Source organism: Diceros bicornis, chromosome 2 (genome assembly GCF_020826845.1).
Source record: "Diceros bicornis minor isolate mBicDic1 chromosome 2, mDicBic1.mat.cur, whole genome shotgun sequence".
NCBI classification, from domain to species: domain Eukaryota; kingdom Metazoa; phylum Chordata; class Mammalia; order Perissodactyla; family Rhinocerotidae; genus Diceros; species Diceros bicornis.
This window is the reverse complement of record NC_080741.1, coordinates 8,035,233-8,060,668: the sequence shown is the minus strand read 5'-3', so window position 1 is coordinate 8,060,668 and position 25,436 is coordinate 8,035,233. Positions and strand designations below refer to the sequence as shown.

The 25,436-nt window shown below is 36.7% G+C and overlaps 1 protein-coding gene across 1 annotated transcript; it reads right to left on the bottom strand.

The window, feature by feature from the left end:
* Nucleotides 1-245: 245 nt before the first annotated feature.
* LOC131411984 (phospholipid scramblase 1-like) lies at nt 246-24,979 on the bottom strand. Its single transcript, XM_058551288.1, has 9 exons — nt 24,553-24,979; nt 23,425-23,451; nt 20,697-20,759; nt 16,162-16,427; nt 14,736-14,778; nt 11,790-12,010; nt 10,105-10,266; nt 3,236-3,397; nt 246-826 (listed from the first exon to the last, which is right to left on the bottom strand). Exons 2-9 carry the CDS (start codon nt 23,435-23,437, stop codon nt 788-790), a joined length of 969 nt encoding a protein of 322 aa, XP_058407271.1. The 5' UTR covers nt 23,438-23,451; nt 24,553-24,979; the 3' UTR covers nt 246-787.
* Between the last annotated feature and the right edge of the window lie 457 nt (nt 24,980-25,436).

The window sequence follows — 25,436 nt, the reverse complement described above, 5'->3', positions numbered from 1 at the left end:
GATAGAAGACAGGAGCTAACCATTCCACGTGTAAATAACAATACTCTAGTTTTACAGTGAGTGTCTTAAATGTGTCCTTCTTTGGGATAGAATCATATCTTTTTTTACTGAAAACCATCCAAAATTGGTAATTTATTGTCTTGTCAATATGAAAATTTTATTTATAGTAGCAAATTAGCTTATAGGAGAAGTTAAATATAGTGTGATTTGCTGAATAAAAAACAAACACACATTTTACTTTTCTTTGCTAATATGTATATTGAGTATTATTTGAACATAATTGTAAAGGTAACTGAAATCATGTTCATTTTTAACTTATCTGAATATGTAGTATTTGCAAAATAACACTAGTTGTTACACATGAAATATATTGCAACTAGATTTACAAAATAATATATAATTTGATAGTAAAATTAGTCTAATAAGCCTTTAATTAATTTTGCTATAAAAATTTTTAAAAAAGCAGACACTATAGTTGAAAGGAATTTATCATAAGAAATTTCCTGTTTAAATGTAAAAATTCCTGTGTCCTTTCTCTGAAACACACAATGAAAAAGAAAATGTATAAAAACATTTATAAGTAATACAGAAAATAAACTCTATAATTTGAAAAGTGAAATCATATACTTGGAGCTTCAGGCATCACAGTGTAACTCAAACATGCTGTAGGCCATTTCAATAAAGAAAAAAAAACACTGAGTTTTTCTTCCACATAGTCCCAATCAATGTACAAGACCTCAAGTTTTCTGAGGAGACTATCATTAATCCACTACCACATTCCTGACTTCTATTCGTTGCGTCCACTGGTTTCAAAAAACATGAAGTCCTAGACAAAAACAGAAATATAGACATAAGTTTTCAGTAAAAAAACAGAGATCAAGTCTCAGATGCATAAATGTTAAGGGATCTGAGGAAACATAACAATATATCTGCTAAACAAGAAAAATTGACTAGTAAGTTGATCGGGGAAAAATCGATAGCTTTGGGTTTCTATTCTAAAGCAATTAAATCCTAACATTCTATTCACTTACTGATACGTGGATGAATTTAATGAATCATCTGGTAATTTCTCTAATTTCACTTTTTCTCATGCCTCTCAGAATGTTCCTCTTTCAATCTTTCTTCCTCACCTTTTCATACTCTTTCTCTAATAATATAACTTTTCTTGTGACTGGAATTCCATGTACAACTTTTAGATTTTTTCAGGAGAATGACAGCCATCTTAGAGTTAGAATGCATTGTAGAATTTTTTGGCCCAGTTTTCTGATTTTTCTTCCACACCGGTCCATTGTGTTCCCGGGCTTCTCTCCCTCCCTCAGTGTCTAGCCACACCCTCTCCCCTGTGACTTCTGTCCAACCCCACAGATTTTATTTCCCTCACATCTATCTTTCCCTTTGTCCCTTCACAAAGAAATGACTTAATCCTTGTCACCATTCACTTGCAATTGCATTACTGCCCTTTTACCTCTCATCAATCCATTTCTCACACAGTCACCAGGGTTTATCTTTCTAAAATTTGGACTTATAACTATTTTCTTTATACCTAGTTTAAAACCAACTGATTAACTAAACAATTTTCAATATCTTCCCAATGTCTACAAGAAGTTGCTCCATCTTTAAAAGTCCTCTAGAAGAAGCCCAGTCTACCCCATAGTCATCTCCTAATTACCCTACCACCACCTCCAACCCATTTCTCATCTATCCAAACACTCCACACGGCCCTCTCTTCCCTATACACACCATATCTTTGCTTATAGTATATATATACCTTTGGTTAAACAGTTCCCTAAGGTTAAGATTAAATTTTACTTTTCATGTGAAATAAACACTCATTGAAAACACAATTTTTAAATAGAACTATTGTTCTGATTAAAACTTTATATAGAAAATATTGAGCCTATCTCAAATTAAATAGAATAGCATAATAAAATCCCAATGACCCCTCACCCAACTTCAATAATTATTAACTTGATAATCTTGGTTCAGCAATTACTCCATCCCCTAGATCCCCCTGGCCTCACCCCCATTATTTAAAAGCAAATTTGTGATTTCATACCATTTTATACTAAAATATTTCAGTATGTGCCCCTAAAAAATATGGACTGTTTTTCTTTTACATAACCATAATATCATACTATCTAAAAATAAAAACTTAATAATTAAATAATATCATCAAATAGCCAGCCAATGTTCCAATTTCCCTGAATGCCTTGTAAATGTCCTTTTATATCGGTTTGTTCAAATCAGCATCCAAACATGGTATACAAACTGCATTAAGTCCATGTCTCTTAGGTCTCTCTCTTTTTATTTTATTTTTACCTTTTTATTTTTCTGACACTTATTTGTTGAAATAACTAGATCCTTTTTCTGTAAATTCTCTTACTTTTTAGTTTCTTCTGATTGCATCCCCAAGTCAATGTTTAAGGTACTCATCTAGTGGCCCCAAACCTTGCTTGCATGTTGGAATCACGCGACCCCTCTAAACAGCCTGAAAGGCTTAGCCCCATCTCCAGAGATTTTGATTCACTATCTGGTGCAATCTTGACATAGGGAGTTTGAGAGCTACCCAGCTGTTGCTACTGTGCAGCTATGGTTGAAAACCACTGCTCCCTCCCAGGAGTCCTGGGCATTGCTGCATATGGAACTACCTTCGGAGCTACACAAACTTCTCATTCTGAGCTTCCGATTTAGTTAAACTGGAGTATGGGCTGATACTTGGGGTTTTTAAAAGCTCCCTGGGTGATTTAATGGGAAGACCAGTTCAGAATCACTGCTCTAGCCCATGTATTTCCTCTCAATTGACAGTGACATTTAATGGCTTGATTGGATGTATACCCTTATTGCAGTTTACACTCTTGTATTAGATGAATTAATAATGAATCAGGACATCGCTTGTTTCACTGCGTCTTATTCCATGTAAGTCAGACTCAAAGTCTGCTCCAAAGAATCAATTTCAATTTTTTAATAAAAACCCCAAAAACCAGGGCCTCTCCTTAACATATAAAGTCCTTCTGTTACCATGTGAAACTGCATAGACTATCCAGAGAGAAACCAGTCACCTGTGAATCCAGAGATTCAGGAGAAAATGGAATTTCAGAGCTAGGATTAAATGGGACCCTTTTGAATAAAACCTATAAATTGAAGAATCTCATTTAAAAATGTATAATTTACTGAATCATTTCAGAATGATAACAGAGAAACCCTCTACACTCCAGATTAACAAGAATAGACTTACAATGAGGAAACATGCGCCAAGCATCGTAGCTTTCACTTTCACATCAAGGTCTAAGGGGAACTGGATCCCAAAGTTATCGGCATCTGTGTACGCCTCTCTCACAAAACCACCCCACTGCTTGGTAATCTTGCCAACCACATTTTGTTCATCAAGAGATTTAACCTAAATTGAAAAAAAAAAGACAGTCTTAAAGAATTCTAGAAAACCAATAATAAGACTACTTCCAAAGTTGGAATAAAATGAAATAAATACTCTATTAAAATTATGTGCCATACCTAACTACGAACATTATATCATTCATCAGATGCATGTAAAATCCCGTATCTATTTATAGACACATGGAAAGAACTGTTTTTTTGCTACAGAGATCTTATATGAAAGAAGTTGTGCTGAAATATTTAACATTTTCTGTTCTACATTGACACACAGTAATAAATGTGTTGAATTTATCTAAAACAAAATTTAACCAAGTAAAGATACAAATATGAAATGTTTCATTGATGAAATTTCTATAGGCCATCAGGAAAGTAGTAAATAAACCCCCACGTGACCTCTGCTTTAAGAGAAGCACAGAGAGTTTACACAGGCTGAGGGTTTAACGTGATGGGAGGGCCCGTTACCACCCACTGTCAATAGGAAAATGTAAACTGCTAAGAGAGGACTGGCAGTTTTGAGTGAAGGCGAGTCTCCAATAAGTAACTTGATGGTATGCCCCAGATCAAGGGATGGGGTGAGACCGGACAACAGGAGGCGGGTATTCAGCAAGAGGAAGGATGTATGAAAAACAGAGCTCCAAAGTAAATTTTTCTAACTTTACAACTCAGCCTGACGATAGCCCAGGGCCATCATCAAGAGCTGAACAGACTGTGGCCAGACAAACACACCTCACCAAGTGGGCTGAACACAGTCCGCACTCAGCAAGGTATGTACACAACCTTGTACAACCCAGGAAGAGAAGTGTCCTTTTCAAATGTATACAGGGTACCATATGTGTAGAAACACCCTTGCCTCAGGTTGAAACCAGCTAAATTAATGTGGGAAACTAAAAACAGCTGACTCATTTTATTTGGGTGTGGGTGGAGGGATTCTTGAAAAATCTGAGATAAACTCTAATATGAAAACTGCGATAGCAGGGATACTATGTTCATCGAATAATCCCCCTCCCACTGTAGCCCCAGGGTTCCCCACACATTGATAACTAGGCCTGGCCATGTGACCTATTTGACCAATGGGGTGTTAGTTGCTGTCACAGGAGCAGAGGCCCTAGACGTGGCTCAGTGGTTTAGCCCGGCTCTTGCTCTCCAGGGATCAGCCAATAGAAAAGCACGGTCCAGGTGGCTGCTGTTGCTACAGCTCCAAAATGAACATACCTGGAGCAGATCCGAGGCCAACCTACAGCCTAAATCAGAGCCATCCAGCTGAGCCTAGGTAAATCCCCTGAGACACAGCTGCCCTGCAGACCCACCAGCATGAGAATAGATGCCTGTTTTTTTTAAGCCACTGAGCTTTAGGGGTTATACGTTATGCAACACTATTGTGGCAAAAACAGACATACAAATTCCCTCTTGCCTGCCGTAGTGTTTTATCTGCTAATAGCTGTCATCTAAGCATTTGAAGCTGGTAATAAAACTTACATTTTTTTCAATTTAGTTATTTTTGATTTTTGAAATATTTTTAAATGAAATATACAAAAGATAACACATCAGCCACCATAATCCTACCGCCAGACTTAATAGGTAGTAACACTTCCTCTTTTTGATTCCTACAGCATGAAATTTAAAAATTCACCAAAATTTATGTAAGAAGTGGAACATATAATTGTTTTACGTAGAGGTTCAGGAATGTGAATAAGGATCTACAACTGAAAAGTCAATAGGATTAGATCATTTTTAGCTAAATTCTAGATAATATTTTAAAAACAGGAAATCTATATAATAAAAAGATTTCAACTTCTGGAAATAATAAACTGATATTAGATCACTATTAAATTTAAATTTTAATCGTTTATTAAAATAATTGATAGAGGTATTCTAAAAAGAAATCTATAGGCTCATCTCACAATATAAATATAAATGCAAAAAATCCAGATACAACATTAGCATATAGAACCTAGATAAGCATCAAAAGACTATACTATAATAAAATGTAAAATACTAGAAAATCATATAATTCAAAACATATGAGTGTATCTATAGATGCTGAAAGGTATTTTATTTATTTACTAATTAAGCATTTATATAACATTTAGTATATGCATGGCATTTAAGTGCTTTACAAGTAGTAGGTAAGCTTTTTCTCATAAGATATGTACTATTATTACACACAATTTTCATATGAAAAAACTGAAGCAAAGAGAGGTTAAGTAATTTGTCCAAGTTCACACAGACAAGCAGCTATGGGGAGGGATTTCAATCCCAGGCGTCCTGCTCCAGAGCGTCTATGTTCATGACAACTGTGATACTCTGCCTTTTAGAAAGTTAAGTATCTGCTCTTAATAAAAACCTAGGACAGAGGTCAGCAAACAATGGTCAATGGGCCAAATCTGGCCTGCCGCCCATTTTTGTAAGAAGTTTTAATAGGACACAGTTGCACCCAGTATTTATGTATTGTTTATAACTCCTTTCCTGCCACAATGGCAGAGTTGAATAGTTGCAACAATGACTATATGGCCCATAAAGTCTAAAATGTTTTCTCTTACTCCTTATAAAAATAAAAAGGTTTGCTGATTCCTGCTCTAGGTAAAATAAGAATATAAAAATACTATGAAAAATAACAGCCAATATTTTTCTAAATTATGAAACATTTGCTGCTATTTCAATTGAAATCATAAACTTGGTAGGTATTCCCACAATTGACATTGTTATTCAGTTTTGCTGTAGAAGTAGGCTGGAAAAGAAAATGAGCTAACTGGTAAATAAACATTTGAAGAGCTAAAATAATTTCATTTGTCCTGTGATTTTATACATAGAAACACCAAGTAAATATAGCAAAAATGCTTTCTAAACTTAATACTAGAATCTAGTCATATGACTGGATATAGGTAAACAAAAATAAATAGCTTTTCTCAATATTAATAATAAGTACCTAAAAATATTAATATTTCTCCTTAATAGTGATAATGCCTATAAGTTACTTAGGAATAAATTTATCAAAAAAGATACAGGTTCTATATGAATAAATCCATCTGGTCTCATGAAGAAGACAAAATTAGGGATGAATGAATAAAAAGACAAAATGGTTCTGGGATGAGACAAGTTTAGCATCAGAAATATGTTAACGTAAAAAAATAACAGATTTAATACAATACCAGTTGGATTCTAACTTCTAAAAAAATTGAATGAAATGACCTTAATGTTCACAGAAAATAAAATATCTGATAATAGCAAGAAAATATGATAAAGAAGGATAACAATGACTATTTGGCTACGACTAGATATAGGATGTATCATTAAGTCACCATAATTGAATCATATGGCATTGCTGTAAGGACAGATCGTTAAATCAATGCAACAGAGGAGAGAATCTAGAAATAGATCCCATTACTTGAGGGAATTTAATGTATGGTATTTCAATTTAGCAAGGAATGAATAGTTTACTTAATAAATTGTGATGACACAGCTGTCTAGTCACCTGAAAGAAAAAAGCTTGATCCTATCTTGTACACATAAAATTCCTGGTGAGTTAAACATTTAAATGTAAAAAGAGTAGATAAAATATAAAGTTTGGGGAAACCTCGTAATGAAGGCAGGAGAACCAGAAGCTATTAAAATAGATATATTTGACTATATAAAATTAAAAATTTCTCTCTTTGTATAGATATATATATACACACAGATATATATATATAGATATATATATGATATATATGTCATAAACAAAGTCCCAAACAAAGAAAGGGTGGACTTGTGGAAAATATTTGCAAATCAGAGGACAGATACAGGGTCAATGTCTTCAACACATAAATTACATTTACAACTTGACAAGAAAAAAGTAAACAACCCAATAGATAAAACAGGCAATGGCTATGAATGGACACTTCAAAGAAAGCAAATACAAGGAGCTAGTAAGCCTAGAGTAAAATGTTCACAATCCCTAATGGTCAGGGAATAACATATTAGAGACAACCTTTCCTCTCTCCCACTTGCTGATTTCAGATTCCCTTTTTTAGTTTGAAGTTTGCAATTTAAGCCATACCTAGGTGTCATTTCTTTTTCTTACCCAGAACTCCTTGCACTTTCTGAATCTGAGGATCCATGGCATCAAGTCTGCAAGATTCTTAGCAATTTATCTCTTTGAATATTATCTCAGCACATTCTCTGTCCTCTCTTTTTCTGTAACTCCTCTTTGGCAAATGCACGAGTAGTTTATTATAGCTTCCACATCCCTTCAATTTTTTTTTTTGTTCCTTCAAATTTATGTCTTTTCCGCCCTTCCACTTTATTTTCCTCATATGGATCATCAGTTCACTAGTTCTCTCTTCACCTGTATCTTCTTTGCAGCTCTACCTTTCCAATGAGGTTTTACCAATGACTGTTCCTCACTTCTGGCCTGTTTTCAAATCTTCCTGTCATTTATTATTAGTCTCATTCTTCCCTTATGACAGTTTTTGTTTTATCTTTTGTCTCTTTAATGTTTATTTAGGTATTTCTTGTATGATTGATTGCAAACTGTTCTATTGTATGGAGTTTGTTCTTGGTAAATTAGTTTCTAGAGCATTATGTAATTTTTGAATCTGCTCATGTGAAGATAGCCTTTTTCTATGAGAAAGGGGGTGCCCTAGGTGATCAACCTCCTTCTAGTGTGCTTTAGCATTGTATTTTGCCATCTGTAGCCCACTCGGGATAATTTCTATGTTTTGAGATTCCTGAACCTAACAGTGGTATGAAATCAGACATCAAACGCATAGATGGGGCTGGACTGGGGGGATATCAGTTTCATATAGGCATATTTTTACCCCCTACCAAGAGTCCTGGAAGGAGACAGATTCCCTTATCATCTCCACAGGCTAGGAAGTCTACTTGTTTTCCTTCTCCTCACCCTTGGGATAATCTTCTCATGGCTTCAACTAACATCTGTATGCTGAAAACTCCCTAACCTTTTCCTCTACATACCTAAAATTAAACATGACTCAAATACAAATCATTAGCTTCCCACAAATCAACTGTTTCTCTAAGATTCTTAATTTGGCCTATGGCATCATTATTCATTCAGCTTCTCAAACATTAGACATCAGAATCATCTCCAAATTTGCTTTAATCCTTAACTGACATAAATCCATGAATCAGTTCCACTCAGTACACTTATTAAATACCTCTTGAATTATTCCTTCCTTTAGAATGACTGTAGAAACTCTTGGTTTCTACACCAAGTTGCTATGCCCATTGACACTCAAATGGAGTTCAAGCTCCGTAATGGTCCCTCATATTCATAATTTCTGCTTTCAAATATTCTATTATCTAGCTTACAGAAAATGATTCAAGAGACTAACCTCAATTCCTTCAAAGATGTTACCGAGTTAACACCATTCTAGGTACACAAGAGCGAAGTTAACTCATTACATACAATGGATGCTTTAAGGCATCCACTGAGAAGGGTTGCTGGATGATGTCTAAATTCCTTAGCATTAAATATAAGAGCTTCACAATCCAGTCTGACTTGCTTCATCAGTATTTTCACTTATTTTCCACAAATAAACTATATGTCAGCCAAACTTCTGTTAATATTCCCTGAAAGAACAATTACATTTCCACCACTCCAGATCTTTGACAGGAATGATAACCCCTACATAGATAACTATCATTATACATAAACCTACAAAGTCTTTACACATACATGGTATACATCGCCCCTACCACACACTATGCATATCTCTTTATCAGAGTCTTTATAACATCTCTATTATATCACACGTGTTTTCTTACAATTGCTTCTCCCTCATGAGACTCTGAAGTCAATGAAGGGAAGGATTCATTTTTATATAACCAGGGTCTAACAGAGGAATTGAAAATCATATGACTAGAGAAGCCAGGCAGACCATGTAAAAGAATGAAGCTAGATAGTGAAAAACCTTAGGAAGTCAAGGGACAGTGGCAGAGTTCCCACATCTTACCACAAGGGGGCAGCACGACTCAGGTTCAGCTTGCTCGTGCCCTGTCTATGGAAATGTGGGCTCAATTTACCAGATTTCCTGATTGTCCAATGGAATGAGAAAATCAAGATTAAGTTATGAAATATCCTTATTTTTAAACATTTTCAACTAAATAACTTGGGCTATAAGGCTGGCCCACCTGTTGGAAAACTGCTGTAATGGAATTCCTCCCTGTAGTAAACACACAGCTATGTCATGGTTTCTAATGATGGAATTTAATACAAGGGTAAAGGAGAGTCCTTAGAGAAGCATCATTGGGTAGTAGGTCTTACACTATCTTCCTGAAAACTCTCTTTGCATAACTGGGCCTCTTGTAGGAACTGAAAGGTGTCAGACCCCCTGAAGAGGACGGAGAGCTGGCCCCCTGTGCTGCGGACCAGGAAGGATCCACGTGCTCCAGCAATCAGATTCAGACGACAAGCCTCATGCCTTACTTTACATGGATAATGCACAGAAACCACCATGTTTAAATGTTCGATGTTTTGCTTATATTTGTTGACTACAAGACTCTGCTTCTCTTTTTTCCATTTGGCATAACCAACATGGATGCTGATGAGAGCAATAACCACCTCTCCGACTGAAGTTAAATATACGAGCGCATTACCTTCCTCCTGACAGATCAGGATACACATAGTTATTTAATATGTTTGTAACATCCTCCCAAGTTACATTATTCTTATGTTAGGAAGGCAAAACCTATAAACACTATCACATCTCTTACCTCAAAATCAATATCTGCACAACAGCTGCACACAAGACATGGACCAATAATTTTGAGTACATCCTCCCTCCTCTCATTTTGAACTGTAAACTTTGGCAGGCAGGGGTGCCATATCTGCGTAACATAACCTATTGGTACACCAGGAGGAGCGTGGACTTCTAGCTATAAAAGCAAAAAGATATATATATATAAATCATCATCATAATAATGTCTAAAAGTAACTCACTTATTGAACACTTTTTAAGTGTTGAACACTTTCTGTGTCAGACACTGTTCTAAGCACCACTTAATTCATAACACACCCCTACCAGGTTGGTACTATTATCCCTATTTATAGAGGAAGTAAGTGAGGAACAGAGAGGTTAATTAAGTTGTATTAGATTCCCCAGCTACAAAGTGGAAAAGATGAGACACAAACTCAGGCAGGCCGCATGCAGAGTCTCCACTCTAACGCTCTGCTCTACTGGCCTCATGCTTTTTAATTTCCATACTTATGAAAAATGTTTAAATTATTAGGGAGCTCTTTTCTTAAACTCCTTTAAAAGCAGTGGCTTAGATGTTTGAATGCAGCTCTGATCAGTAGTGCAGTTTTCAAAGATGAGTGGTAACGGTGCTATCACAGAAAGTAAACGGGGCCTGGAATCTGGGCTCTGCTCCTGAGCTGGGCACCTTGAGAAGGCCTCAGTGAGCTCATCTGTACACGAGGACTTCCTAGGTCCACTGTGTACCATCAAATAGTATAAGGCATGTTAACGTGCGCTTTATATTGTAGAGCACATTCCACCAAATTCCCAGTTTTTCCTCAGATATTCCTATGGCTAGATATTATTATTCCTAACCTAAATGACATGGAAAACAAAATAATTCAGTATCAATTTTAGTTATCTTTTTAAAATAAGTGCAACATTAGACTTCAAATATCTATGTGCTTGTATCTTTGTATCTTGCTCTCATAACTACCTATATGGAATGACTGAGTGACCCAGGCAGGGCTGGTCTCACACCAATGGGGCTATAGGCAAAGGCCAACTTTCCTATAAACTCTCTGTGCCCTGGCATCTCCCCCGAGATCCACATTCTCTATCAGTGGGCTGTCAAGTAATATGAAAGAGACAGCTGGTGTTTATGGAGCTAACGGTACTCGCACTAGTGTATACCTCTTACAGGGGACTCAAATATATTAATTATTTTAAATGGAAAAATGAAAAACACAGGAGTTGAGATTTTTCAGAGGGGGCTCCTCCTAGGTTTGTTCCTTAGTAGATTGGCCAAAATTGTGAGATGAACACATCTGTTCTTTTCCTCATTCTTCTGTCCACTTGTTCCTGGGATGGTATTCTAGGATATTCTCTATGGTGCCCCTGCTCTGGCTTTGTCAGGCCTCTCATAGTCATTTCAGCTAAAGGATTTGACCAAGGGGCCCCACCTTCCCAGCTCTCCCCAAAGATCAAGAAGTCTGGTCTCTGAGCGGATGCTCAGTCCCACGAGACACACTACTCAGGGAGATGGGGCTAACTGCTCACTGATTTACACCTGCTCTTTTTCCTGCACAATTTACTCTCAAGCATAAACTAATAGTTTGCGGACCAATTTTCCTTTAAGTATCACTGATGATACAGGTTCAATAAAAGGATAAAAATTCTTGCTGAACCACTTACAAAGTCCCCTTCTAATTGCTCACTGACCTCCTGAAGGCAGCAGGGGAAACAACAGCTGCTACACCTTAGTGGTCTCTGCATAGTTATGACCTCTTGGCCAATATTATCAAGAATCTTCAGGTTAAAAGGTCGAGAAGCCCCACAACAATATCGGGTACAGCAATCGGTGTCTTCCTTTGCGAAGTAAATCCTCTGTCCGAAGCTGTTCTTAATTTCGTATTTGTTATTAGTTTCAAAACCTGTTAAGACTAAAAACAGAAAAGAGGGAATCATTATGACCATTATGTTATAAGAATATTGAGTCTATCCTAAGATACTATAATATCTAGTTACACCATTTTTAGTTGATACTTCAAGTAACACAAAAGAAAGGAAGGGTGAAGTGTTTAGAGATAATTCAGACAGAGAAAAAAAGGCAAAGGGAAAGAAGGAAAGGAGGTATTAAGGCACAGAGAAATTAGGAGTCCTGTGTGAGACCTGGAAAAGAAAACTCCTGTCTTCCTAATTCTGTAGGCATGTGTCAGAAAGGGAGACTCGGCTGCCGAAGGACGGTACAATGCTGCAGTGGGTCACAGCCATGCTAGGTGTATGCAGAAAACGTCCACCACCTTGGTATTATTTTCATATATTTAATCAGGGAGGAGAATACAGGATGATTTGCTGTGTTTATGCTTTATGAAATATTACAGCCATAAACTGGTTTGAGATTTTATTTTATATACCATATTCATGGCTTATCTTTTTGCACCGTGTTTGAGGGAAGGTGATGTACTTTCCTTACTAACTCTCAATGTGAAGACGGAGAGAGTGAAAGTGGAAGGTGGATTAGAACATCACAGTGGCCCAGGGCACCCTTGTTGAGCTCAGCAGCAGTTGTTCAGGAGGGGGAGATGGTATTAGACATCGGGGAAAGGTGCTCGGCAACCGAGGCTGCAGCTCAGAACATCTGGACCACTGGCATCCTAGGTGAGCTCTGTACCTTGGAGGGGTTAGCTCTCCATGGGAAAGCAGAGCAGTGCTAAATGCTGACACCCTGTCATTTCTTACCACAGGGCTTCCCACATTGAACCACACGTTGGAAACCTCTCCTGACTTGAGCCAGGAAGGAGCAATTAATGGTTCCACTTGTCCACAGCTCTCATTAACTCGGGTTACAGGAAGTCAGAAGCCACCAAAATAAGGAGTGATTAAAAGAAATACATGGAGACAAAACCCACTCCCCTAATATCTGTGTGGATGGACTTTTAGTCAGATAGAGATGTCCCTCACTAATTCCATCATCATGACCTCCCCCAAGTGTCTTCCTCTGACTCAGACAGGCCTGGGCTCTGCCTTTATAAGAACCGCCCTTGACCTCAACACCTGCCAGTCAACTGTTTCCTAAGAGAAAAATTAAACTGATTCACGAATGGGATCTATTTTCTAATTGTTTCATTAAGTAGCGCAATCTCAAAAATCTTCAGCTTGTTTACCTGTAAAATGAGATAGATGGGCTTATACAATCTCTAAGTTTCCTTCTAGTTACTTAAAAAATGAAAAAAAATTAGAAAAATGAATTCTATGGCTATGTCTTTATGGTCTATTAAGTTTTGAATTAGGAAAGTTATAAGTGCTTGTCATACTCTCAGAGGCTAAAAAACTGAGTAATCTTCATCTCTTTATATGACTCATAATGTTAAAATATAAACTTTCAATTTGAGACAAAATGAAAACAATTAAAGACATCCCTTTAAAAAAAACTGGAGATTTAGTAACTACTAAATTTGGAACTTACTTTATATTTCATGACTAATACATATATATCTCACAAATATATATAAAACTTATAAATCTAAAAACTATAAATATGTACTTTGGAGTACATGTGTGTATAATGTATAGTGTTTGGCTTTTGGGGTTTTATAATCTCAAAAATAAATTCCTTAGAATAAAACACTTAAAAAAATTCAGAATGCAAATTATCAAACAACAAAGAGCTCCTTTCCAGAGAAAACAGTATAAACAAACAAAAGTGAGAAATTATAAATATCTAACAATGTACATTATAAGTAATCTAAATGTAATAGGCAACAATTGTATATTCTAACCAAATCTATTATTATACTAGTAAAATTCATGTTATAATTTCTACCAATGGAAAGGAACTTTGCAGAGAGGTAAAGGACCTAACAGATATATTCTAAAAAGGAGCAAAGGTTTCACTCAACTCTGTATCTAGAAGGAAGACACTATGGTTCATGAATCTATCCAGCTTCTCTTTCTCTTTGCAGGACTCTTGAAACATCTAATGGCTTCCTAAGTTTATCTTGCACCTGAGGAGCGCTGGGCCCAAGGAGACATTTGCTGGAGTCAGGCCCCATTCACACGAGCAGGATAGCTGTTCTAGGAAGCCAGGCTGCAAGGCCTGCTGGTCCACATCCCCCAACACTGCAGTGGCCCTGCATCCAGGGGCATACTCCTCAGCCCACAGAACAAAAGGGTTATAGGGTTCATCTGAGCTCCCAAGAGAAACTGTGGGCAGGAATATGATTTTCCAAAACATATCCATCCAAATTCAAAACATTTATTTACTTTGGAAATGTACTAAGGTAACGGAACTATTGTGTGTGACTCTGCGACAATCTCAAGGTGATCACAAACTGGGGGAAAAGGCAGCTGAAGTGATGGAACTTAGGAAGTGATTTCTAGAGAGAAAGGGGAGCAAAAGTAGTTTTGATTGGTTTCCTTCTAAGTTAGGGTCTGCATCAGGAGGACAGATGCCCAGCATAACAGTATTTTACCACTTGACTCCTCATTTCAAGAAAGGAGCTGCTGATAATCATTACTTCATTAGCATGAAGAGAAATGTTTGTAAGTAACCAGGTTTAACCATTTCACAGTAGTGAGAGTGTTCTATTGGTGGTGGTTGATACGCCTTTATCTGCATAAACGTCCTCTCTTTCTAGAAATACGATCAATACGATGAATACTTACCTTCCAGAAGCTCAATTTGCTGATGAATCAGTATCTGATCTATCTATTACAGTAAAAAGAAAATTAATCTGTAAGTATATATCTCGTTTTTAAGCCAACCAAATTAACATCATTGTTTTTATATTTTAAAGAATGAATATAATCAACTATCAATATTTAATAATAGTTTATATTACTACTAGGTATAACTAAAGTTAATATATTTTTAATTTAAAAGATATCTATTGAATGTGTTCACTATTAATGTGGGCAAATTCAGGTCAAATAAAATTGACTTACACTGGAATCCCTACAAAAATTAGAAAAAAAAGTTCCTTCTAGAAAAGGCTTAAAAAATATTAAGACCTTTTCATTCATTTAAAGAGTTTTTTTCTATAAATATAAAAATTTTCTTTTTAATTATACTTGATATTATCATTTGTAGTAGGTAATAACTTCCCCCACATACTTTGTAAGGCCTTAATTAAAAAAAAAATTCTCTTTAGGGTATTTCTTGGAGAATTAATAAACTACTAAAAGTTCTTATATTATATGCTGCCCAAGTGCTTTGTGGGAAGTTAAATTAATGCAGAGAGTGCAAGAGAAACAAGACATTTACTGAAAACTAGTTGAGTATCATAGGAATATCCGTTTATTTATTTATAGATTAGACACACAGAATTTCATATTCCTACATTACCTACCAGATTTCTAACACCAAACAAAGATGAAACCTCATATGTGGTACATTAAAATCCAGGATGTTTTTCCTTATTGTTAGCATTAATAAAATTCGGTCTTTAAAGAATTAAAGCATCATAAAAATGTAATTCTATTAATGATAATAAAAAAGTGAGTCACATTATACACAAAATATTAATTCCTCTTGTGGTACCCTTATTGAAACTCAACACTAAATTGAGTTTGATGTTTCTTTACAACTCCTAGGTTCTTAACTCCTAGGGATTAAACTCCTAGGAAATAAAGAGCACAGGATCCAGAACCAAGATTCCAGAAGTAAAAAGCTATTCCCACTTCCTTAGCGTTTTGATGCTGAGCAAATTATGTAACTTCTCTGAACCTCAGTTTCCTCTTCTGTAAAATGGTGATAATTATAGCATCTATATCACAGAGTTTCTAAAAGGATTAAATTAGTTAATACATGTATTATACTTAAGAACAAAGGCTGGAAAATAGTGCTTAATAAAGGTTTGCTATTGGCTATTATGACAGATTATGTTCAAGATCCCAGAAACCACAATTTTCTAAGACATTCATATTTTGCTTTAAAACTAAACCTAGACCTAGAAGAATGAGAGTAATTTGTTAGCAAAAAATGTTGTTTTACCATTTTGGACTTTTGTCGATTAGTCATTTGTTAATCTCATTAAGTAAACTGGAAGCACAGTTTTATTTTTTTATGACTGTTTTGTGTGTTTGAAATTACCTGACTTAAATATTCCAACCCAGGTGGACAGTTTGATGGAGGTGGTGGTGTTGGCATCCATGGTATCCCTGCAGGTCTACCTGGCTGATTGTACACCGGCTGCTGATGGGCAGCAAAGCCCCCTGGGCCAGCACCTGGATAATCAGCTGGGGGGACTGAGTAGCCAGCCTGGGGGCCAGGGAAGCCAGCCTGGGGGCCGGGATAGCCAGCCTGGGGGCCGGGATAGCCAGCCTGGGGGCCAGGGTACCCAGTATTTCCTGGAGGTCCTAAAATAGGAACAAGTGAAATAATTTGTAACTGCACAGAAAAATGGACACATCAACTCTTTTAGGATTACCCTAGTTACCTACAAGGTAAAACTTCAGCTCAGAAATCCTGTTTTTATGAAACTTAAAGTTTGTGTTTTTATCTTTCAGCAATTTTTCAATGAACTATCTGTGGTTTTAATATCCACTTATATTTTGAAGGTTTTGGGCTGTGTATAGAGTTGGGCCACAACCTTAACCTTATCATTCAAAACTCAGATAAAAATATGCTTAAAATCTAAGAAAGCGAAAGAAAATCAACAATGATTTAGAGTCACCTACATAAAGATTCTGGAATGCTTTCATGGAAAAGAGAGATGACATTGAGGAGAAGGCCTAAAATAACGGCTTTGAGCCAGCATTTCTAGGACGGAAGCACTCCGTAAAAAATGATAATTCTGGAATTCTAACAAATGACATCTCTGTTTTGTATAGAACTGGGGGTGGTTTCGCCCCCTCGAGGCATATTTGGCAAGGTCTGGAGACATTTGTGGCTGTCATAACTGCAGCGGAGTGTGATTCTGGCATCTGGTGGATAGTGGCCGTGGATGCTGCTAACTATCCTAAAATGACGAGAACAGCAGCCTGGACAAAAAGAATTTATCCATCCCAAAATATCATAGTGCAGCTGTTGAGAAACCCTGGTGTAGAGGTAAAAGCATGTCACTCCTTCCAGTCCTGTCCAGATACTGCTCTGGGTTAACAGTTTGCCTGAAGTTCTAATCCATAGTTTATTCCATTCCTAAGACCCTCTACGTGAAAAACAAAAAAAAATTCCATTACAATACTTAGGTTACAAATTTAAATTTCACAATTTAGCACCTTCAGCTCTCTGGATGGGACAATGCAATTTGAGAACCAAGGAAGGTAAAAAGTTATATTGGGAAAAATTGTCCTTAGTATTTAATAAGCACAGTAGAGAAAGAAATTTAACAAGTGTATACTGTATTCCACGTGAATTTGTGATTACAACGAAGCTTCATAAGCTTAAAAGAACAGTCCACAGAGTAGTAATTCTATAGGAATGGAATACAGTTTCAAAAGACTGTGTTTCATAATATTTTAATAGTAAAGGCCATGCAAAATTTAATACCTAGAATGGCAATTTAGAAATACTTTTAATGAAACACTGATGACAAAAATACATACATCATTAAAAAGTAAGACTTACAAAAGACACTAAACCTCAATGTCTTTTAAATATAGCTTTTATAATTCATTCCTTATTAAAATGAATAAATATTTACAGATGATCTCTGACGTAACTGGCTCTGTTCCAGAATCAAAGGAGACAGTTATCAACAAGGCAACCTGCTCTCAGGGAGCTTACAGGCAACTTCTGGGAGACAGAAAATAAATTTTTAAAAAAAGATTTCAGATTAATCTGACGGAGAAAATACACGGGAGAGAGGGCAAGGTATCACGCGGTTACTTTGGATAGACAAAATTTATGTGGAGACCTCAAAGATGAGAAGGGAAAAACTCTGTGTGAAGATCTGGTGGGAAATGTTCCAGGAGGAAGGAAACCCAAATGCAAAATCCTTGACTTTCGGAATGAATTTGGCATGTCTGAGAAAGAGAGGGACACCAACAGGGAGAGGAAGAACAGCAACGGCTGTCGGTAAAGACACAGGAGCAGTTCATCTAGGGAGCCCGTTAATAGGGAGCTTGGGTTTTATTCCAAGTATGATTGACAGGCCTCAGAGGATTTGAAGGAGAAAAGTGAGTGCCACGATCTGATTTATATCTTACACAGTCTTTAGGAGTGCCGAGCACTGGGATTTAAAATGAGAAATGCAGATGCAATCCCTGCCCTCCCTGCCTAATGTCAGAGAGAACTTTAGACTTTATCCCTTACTCCAGGGAGGGGTAACAGCAGTGTGATGAAGTGATTAAGTAGAATCGGAGACCAGTGATGGCAAGGAAGGGACCAGGGTTTCAGGACTACATATGCCAGAGGAAGGTGTTTGGATGTGGAGAGAGAAAGGGAAGGAGTTGGGGCAGCTTTACTGAGGACCACCTTTCAACTGAGACCTAAAGGATACAAAGGAGTTGAGGAGGCCAGCGGCATAGAAAGAACATTTCAGAGAGAAGCCGTGGGATAGTGACAAGCATAGGGCCTTAAAAAATCTGAAAACAGGCCAGTCTACCTGAACAGTAGAGAGCCAGGCTTAAGAGGCAGTTAAAGAGAAGGCAGGGGAGCCCCTTGGGTCTGGTGGATCAAATTAAACATTTTGGCCTTTATCCGAAAAGCAAAGGGAAGCCAGTGATGTACCCACTGAATACTGTCTGTAATATGGAGAGATTTGCATTTTTAAAGATCACGGGCTACAGTGCAGAGATCAGACCACAGGCAAGCCAGTGGGGATGAGGATATCTGAGTTCATTGGTTACATTAATAGCATTATTTTAATCTTCTCAAGACTCTTTGATAGAGAGGATAGTTGATTATTTCCCAAATCAATGGATTAAGCATATAGAATTACCTGAAATTTGGATAATATTTTCATTTATGTAAAGCCCAATTGATGTAACATATTATTAATATAATAGCAAATATTTGTCATTTATTATTGGTAAAGCATTGTGCTAGGTGTTTTACATATACTCTCATTTAGTCTCTAAACCAACCTGAACTGGATAATATTACCCCCATTTTATAGATAAGAACTGAGGCTTGGAGGTACAGCAACTTGTTTAAAACCACTATGCAACTATTAAGTACAGAAGTCAGAATTTAGAGCTTGATCTGGCCTCTCTACACCTGTTTTCTCACTTGCATAATGGGGATAATTAATAGTATTTATCCAGAAGAGTGTCTGAGAATTAAATGAGTTAATCCACATTACACAAAGTGCTCTCAATCTGAAGCCATCACTATTGTTAGCATCATTGTCATATAAAGACCTATGCTATATGTGGCCTTGGACTTGAGATAGACAGTTGAGCTATTTTTCTCACAAACTCTCAAGTCTGATTATAACCAAATTTAATTATGTATCACCTACTGTTAATTAGCTATGGGTGGATTAAATAATTCTCCAAGTGCCTTGGGTGAATATTATAGACTTGCTAATAATTCTCCAAATGCCAACCCTATAAGAACGTAGAGCAGCGGTTCTGGGCCTGGTTGCACATTAGCATCATGTGGCGAATTAAAAAATGAACAATCCCTGGGTCCCGCTGCCTGAGCTGCTGCTTTAAGTGTCCTGGGACAGTGTGCCGGTGCGAGCGTTTTTAAGAGCTTCCACATAATACTTAAGGGCAGGCACCCTTGAGAACTATCAGCTTAGAGCCTTGGAGTTTTTCTAGCTCACATTCTTTTCACTGCAAACATCTGGATGAGATCCAGGCCCCACCGGGTGGCTTCTGGCTAGACAATTAAACCAGCCATTCAGCTCCCAAGCAGATTTGTCTGCTCAGAGTAGAATGCAAAATGCCTACACTCTTCTGCCCAAACCTGATTCCTTTTGATCCTAAGTCCCCAGGATGGTCTCTCAAGATGTGGGTAGCCCGCCTACTTACAAATCTGGGTGCACCATGAACTTTGCCACTTAGTAAAGTTCTAGTAATTTTGATAACTCTATTTGTCTAAATGAAAATCTCTGGAGTCCTCTATGCTTTGGTTCAAAGGAAAAAATGTCCTCCCGGTATGTAGTGATTATTTTTCTTAGAAATGCAAGGCATGATTCAGCATGTATACAGAAGTAAAGCTCATATATGTCACCAGATGAAAATGAGAATCCTCCCCGGGTAGCTACATTTCTACTGCTGACAGCTGCCAGGGTTAAGCGGTTGTCTCTTTTTGGTGACTCTCACTGACACAATTAACCTCAGCTAACACGTGACTGAAAACACCCAGGGATAAATCTCCTAACTGTCATTACATGATCACAACATTCAGAACAGATGGAGAATCAATAAAATATTTTATTTAATACGTGTATTCTAGGGTTTAATTTATGTGCAACCTTATATTTCATTTGCTAAATGTAAACTCTCTATTGTTTTTATGAACTCTACATGTTTACTATCCTGTATAAATAAAAGTTACATTTATGGTAATACATAGTTAAGAAAATCAAGAACCATTAGGCTGGCAATTTCATTATTGCACTTTTAATAAAAGGCCCTACTAAAATAAGTACACACAGAGACAGACAGACAGATGCTCTTTGGAGAATATCAATAATTGATTTTGGTTTTTTATTCTTTAAACAAATGTTTTACCTTGGAATGCTGCTGAGGGATATTGAGGGAGATGCCCAGCTGGTAAATTTGTTTCTGGCACATCTGCAATTCAATGAGAAGGAAACACATATAAGGAAATATATAGAAAGAAAAATGCATTGTCCTTAGATAACTTTAATCTGCATGCTCTTATGCTGTATTGAAATAGACAGAGTAAAGTCTTCACTTAACAAAAGCTCCGCCTGTCATCAGAGTTATTCTGCAGTAGAATCCTGTTTCAAATAAACTCTCTTTCGGATAAATGAGGCAGCAGAGTTCCTAGGGCTGAATTTCTAGTTTTCAGATATGCCCAATGAGCATTCACTTCCACACTATGATTTTGTTAGTACCAGGAAAAAAAGATTGTTTTCAAACAACATATACACTGTGAAGGAGATAAATGAAACTAGTTGGAGATGAGGATGGTAGTGGAAGGATGATTATGGATGATTACAAAGATATCTATAATCATTGCTATATGAATTATTTTTTAAATAGTTAAAATAGTGCATACATTTCAGTATTTAAATATCCTTTTTATGCTTACTCTAGAACTACTCCAATCAGGTTGAAACACAGGAAATTCCCAATATTTGACTAATTTTGACCTACAAAAATCATAACTGACAATTACTATAAACTAACATATTAAACTTTATCTGCTAATCAGTGTGGGATGAATAATCTTAATACATGTGCAAATGGTTCACTCCCCTAGTCTTCACATTTGTGTTTCTCCAATCACTCAGTTAGCAGTCACTCCAGCCAGACAATACATATTTACTGAGATTCTCCTCTGTCACTTCTGAGTTAGGCTTTGGGGCTACACTGGCTCTGCCTCCACGGAACTTATGGTGTAGTGAACATTACACTTATACTGTGTTCTCTTCTCTTTCCTTATGGCTTACTAACTGTAGATTCAAAATAATTTCTTTTGGAATCAAGGGGACATGGCATCAATACAGAAGAAAATGTTGGTGAAACTTTCAATCTGATACATTTTCTATATATTTCTCTATCAAGAGCCTTCAAAGACCACTCGACATGTGGTTTCAGCAGGAAGGCTGAATTGTGGGCCCCCTTTCTCCTCCATTCACTTAGCTTCATAATAACTTCAGCAGAATGGAGTCCATGGAGACTCTGCACATTCAGGCAACAGAGAATCCTCTACTTCAATCAGCGCTGTTCTCTGAACAGACACTGCGACATACCCCGAATTACCACAGATCTCTGAAATGCCACAAGTCATTTCATCCCAGCCATTCCCTTCTGTTTCTGGTCTTCAGGTCGTGGCCTAGCTCCTAGTTCTCTAGCTCTCAAGGCTCTGCTCACGGCCCCCACTCCCAACCCAAGCTGGAAACTACAAGATCAGACTCAACAGATCTCAAGGAAACACACTGCAAGTCAGACTTAAAGACCTACCCTGAATTGATACGTCGTATTTTGGTATCTCTTAACAGTACCGTTGTTTGAACAAATACACACACATATACAGGAGCTGACAGATTCAAGAAATTAAGAGCTCATAATCTCTGGAGTTTTGGTACCAGAGCAATGATCCTGGTTTTAGGAATTCAGGGAAATTCATACAAAGAGAAAATAAGTGAATGGGCAAGGGGTCAAGTAGACCAAAGAGTATACGAATTATGGATGGGTTTCTGCATGTGTGAAATGCAACTTGAAATAACTTACAAAAATCACATTGCCTTAAAGCTATTTTACTTTTACTTCTCTATATATGTATATTTACATATATACATACATTTTATTTATTTCTATTTATGCTCACACACACACACACACCATTATATACATGATGCTGAAGAGTTAAAAGGTGACCGTAGCCAAAGGAATCTTTTCTAAAGTGATGTGAAGCATCCTAAAGCTTGTAGCAAATAAAACAGTTTAATACTATACAAATTTACATTTAAAAAGCTTTGAGTTTTGTAAATAAAATTCAATTAATATAGCAAACATTAAGAGAAGACATGAAACTTCATGAAAGACAGCCGATGTTTCTGGTCCTAAAAAGTATGTGAGGTATCTAGCAAGGCTGACACTGCGGTGAGAGAGAAACATCTCTGTGGCCATCTAAACAAAGAAAAACAGAGAATATAAATCCTTCAGAAAATAGGACTTTGTTTTTCATATTTTCCCCGATATGTATTGTTTTTCTCTTCAGGATCTCTGAGAAAGACAAAGTCTTTTATTACATACTTGGTCAATACCTATCTTATTTAGAATTTTCTTGAGAGAGAAAAAGTCAGAACATAATAATTGGTATTGATTTAAATCTATTCACGTGTATATGTTATGAAATATATATCGGGGTTGTATCTGAGGATTTTATTACAACAGACTGACATTAAATTTATTATCTGTTAATTAATATGATTTGAATAATCATTATGTATATAAAACACACATAGAAAAGAGAAAACTGATCTGGATGGAATATAGTATAAATTATACGAGTATTTCACAATAAGCCTAAAATTTCTTAGGTTTATCTATGGCTTTTTTATTCTTAAAGGGAAAATTAGTGGTAGTGGATATTTGCATACATCTACTCTATAATCAAAACAGTAAACTAGACTTTGGATCCTGGAGCATAAACACAAAGCAAATTATATCCTTTCAGAAACCGAATAAAACATTATGACAAATAACACATTAAAAACAGACTTAACATTATGAAGAAAGTAAACACTTAAAGAAAACTACTTACTTTGTTTGTCCATGATTTAAAGAAGTTCTGAAAAAGAAGACAATATTAATAGACTGTCTACAAATTTACAGGTGAAATTTGACTGTTGAAACAAGATACTCTGACAATAACACATAGGATATTCCTCTATTCAACCTAGTCTACCAGAATCTGGTCATTTAAACCCTTCGGCCTTGACCCCATTCCCCATGGCCGTGGCTCTGAGTAGGACTTTAGAAGTTGTGGGTCAGCCCAGGATGGGGGACAATTTCTAAAAACCTTGGGAGAAGAGGGTCCAATGACGCGACAGCAGGAAGGAAACACTGTTAGCCTAAGACCCCACATCGTAACCAAGTTAAAAATCAGAGCCTTCCAACCTAGACAACCTAAACGGAGCATGTGATCCAGTACCTGGCTTCAGGGCTGGGCTCCATGCACGGTTCAACAGGACAGATACAGAGGTTAGCTACCAGGTCACACTACTGCAAAGATCTCTGGCTTCCAGGTCCTGTGGAAGTGTTCTGCCCAACATGAACAGTAAATCTGAAGAGGCCTGACCCTTTGTTCTATGGTTCAAGTCCTGCTGTTAGCCAGAGAAGCCACTCTCAGGGGTTGTCATAGTTGTAGCACCATGACAATCCAACAGAAACTTTGTGTATGGTTACATACACAAAGGAAAATGATACACTACAGGAAAATAATAATAAAAAACATTGTACTCAGTACTTCTGCCTTCCGTTGCCTTGATCCCATCCTAGTCCTTTCCACTACTACCCAGTCACTATTTTCCCTATCTCTTCACCTTAAATCCAATCCCCTGTATGCCTGTTAATTACAATTAACATAGGAGGCAAAAACGCTGTTACCTGACTGTTTTATCTTGGACCCACACACCAATATGATCAGCCCTGCTCCTCTCAGGCCCTCTCCAGTCTTGGCTGCCCCTTTAATAACTCCTCCAACTGCGTCATCCTAAATGGTAAATAAAAGGCAACTGATGCCTCTATATCCTTAACTAAAATCTGGTGTTCCTAAGAAAAAAACCACGTCCTGCCTTTTCTTTTAATTTTATATCTTTATTATTGCCTACTTTAAGCTTAAAATTTCATAATCTAGTAAAACTCTTAAGAACAATTCAATTATAGTCACCTCTTAATTAAATATACTCAAGAAGTTCAGCAATGGGTGAAGAATTCAGAATGGGTTTACTTGGCCTTGGAATAAAGCAAAAATTTTGAGTTACTGATTTGATTTCTTGAATTTTCTTAGAATAACAGTAACCTGAGTTTTCATTAACTAGTTACAAACTAACTGCTGTGGACCTCCTCAGGCTAGAATGGCAAAAAGATTAAAATTTATGTTTTTCTGTAATTAATCCATAACATGATCAATAAGCTAATAAACACATGCAACCGAAGTAGGCTAAAAGTTTTCATAGGCCACACTTCTGTTTAGGGTCTGTCATAGAAAGAACTATAAAAGGAGACTAAATTCATACATACCAATGCCACAATTACTTTTGTCAGCCTCACATTTCCATGATCAAAGATTATATGTTAAAAGTAATACCCATTACCTTAAAATATGCCAAAAGTACCTTAAGAAATACACAAAATGAAAAGACTGAAGTTCTGCAGTGGAAATAGATAGTATCCCTTAATTAACACACTGCACTAAACATCTCTGAAGTGTTTATCTATCTTTTGTTGCTCCCAGGATACCACTCTTTACTATGCTTAATTAAAAAAAATGTTCTACGGCCTTTAACCAATTTAATGGCAATTTTAAAGGACTACTGTTTCCATCATTCTCCCTTTGCCTATATGTCAGAAAAGCACTCATTTCAAGGATAAATCCTGAATAATACCCACAGGAGGAACATAGGCAAGTCCCTCCATGTGGGGGGGACTTTAAAATTATTAAAATAAAATTTTTTTAATTTAAAAAAATTAAAATATTTTTAATTAAAACATTTTTTTTCTTACATTTAGTTGTTTGAGCCTGGGAAGTCCAGTGCCAGTCAGAAAGAAAGG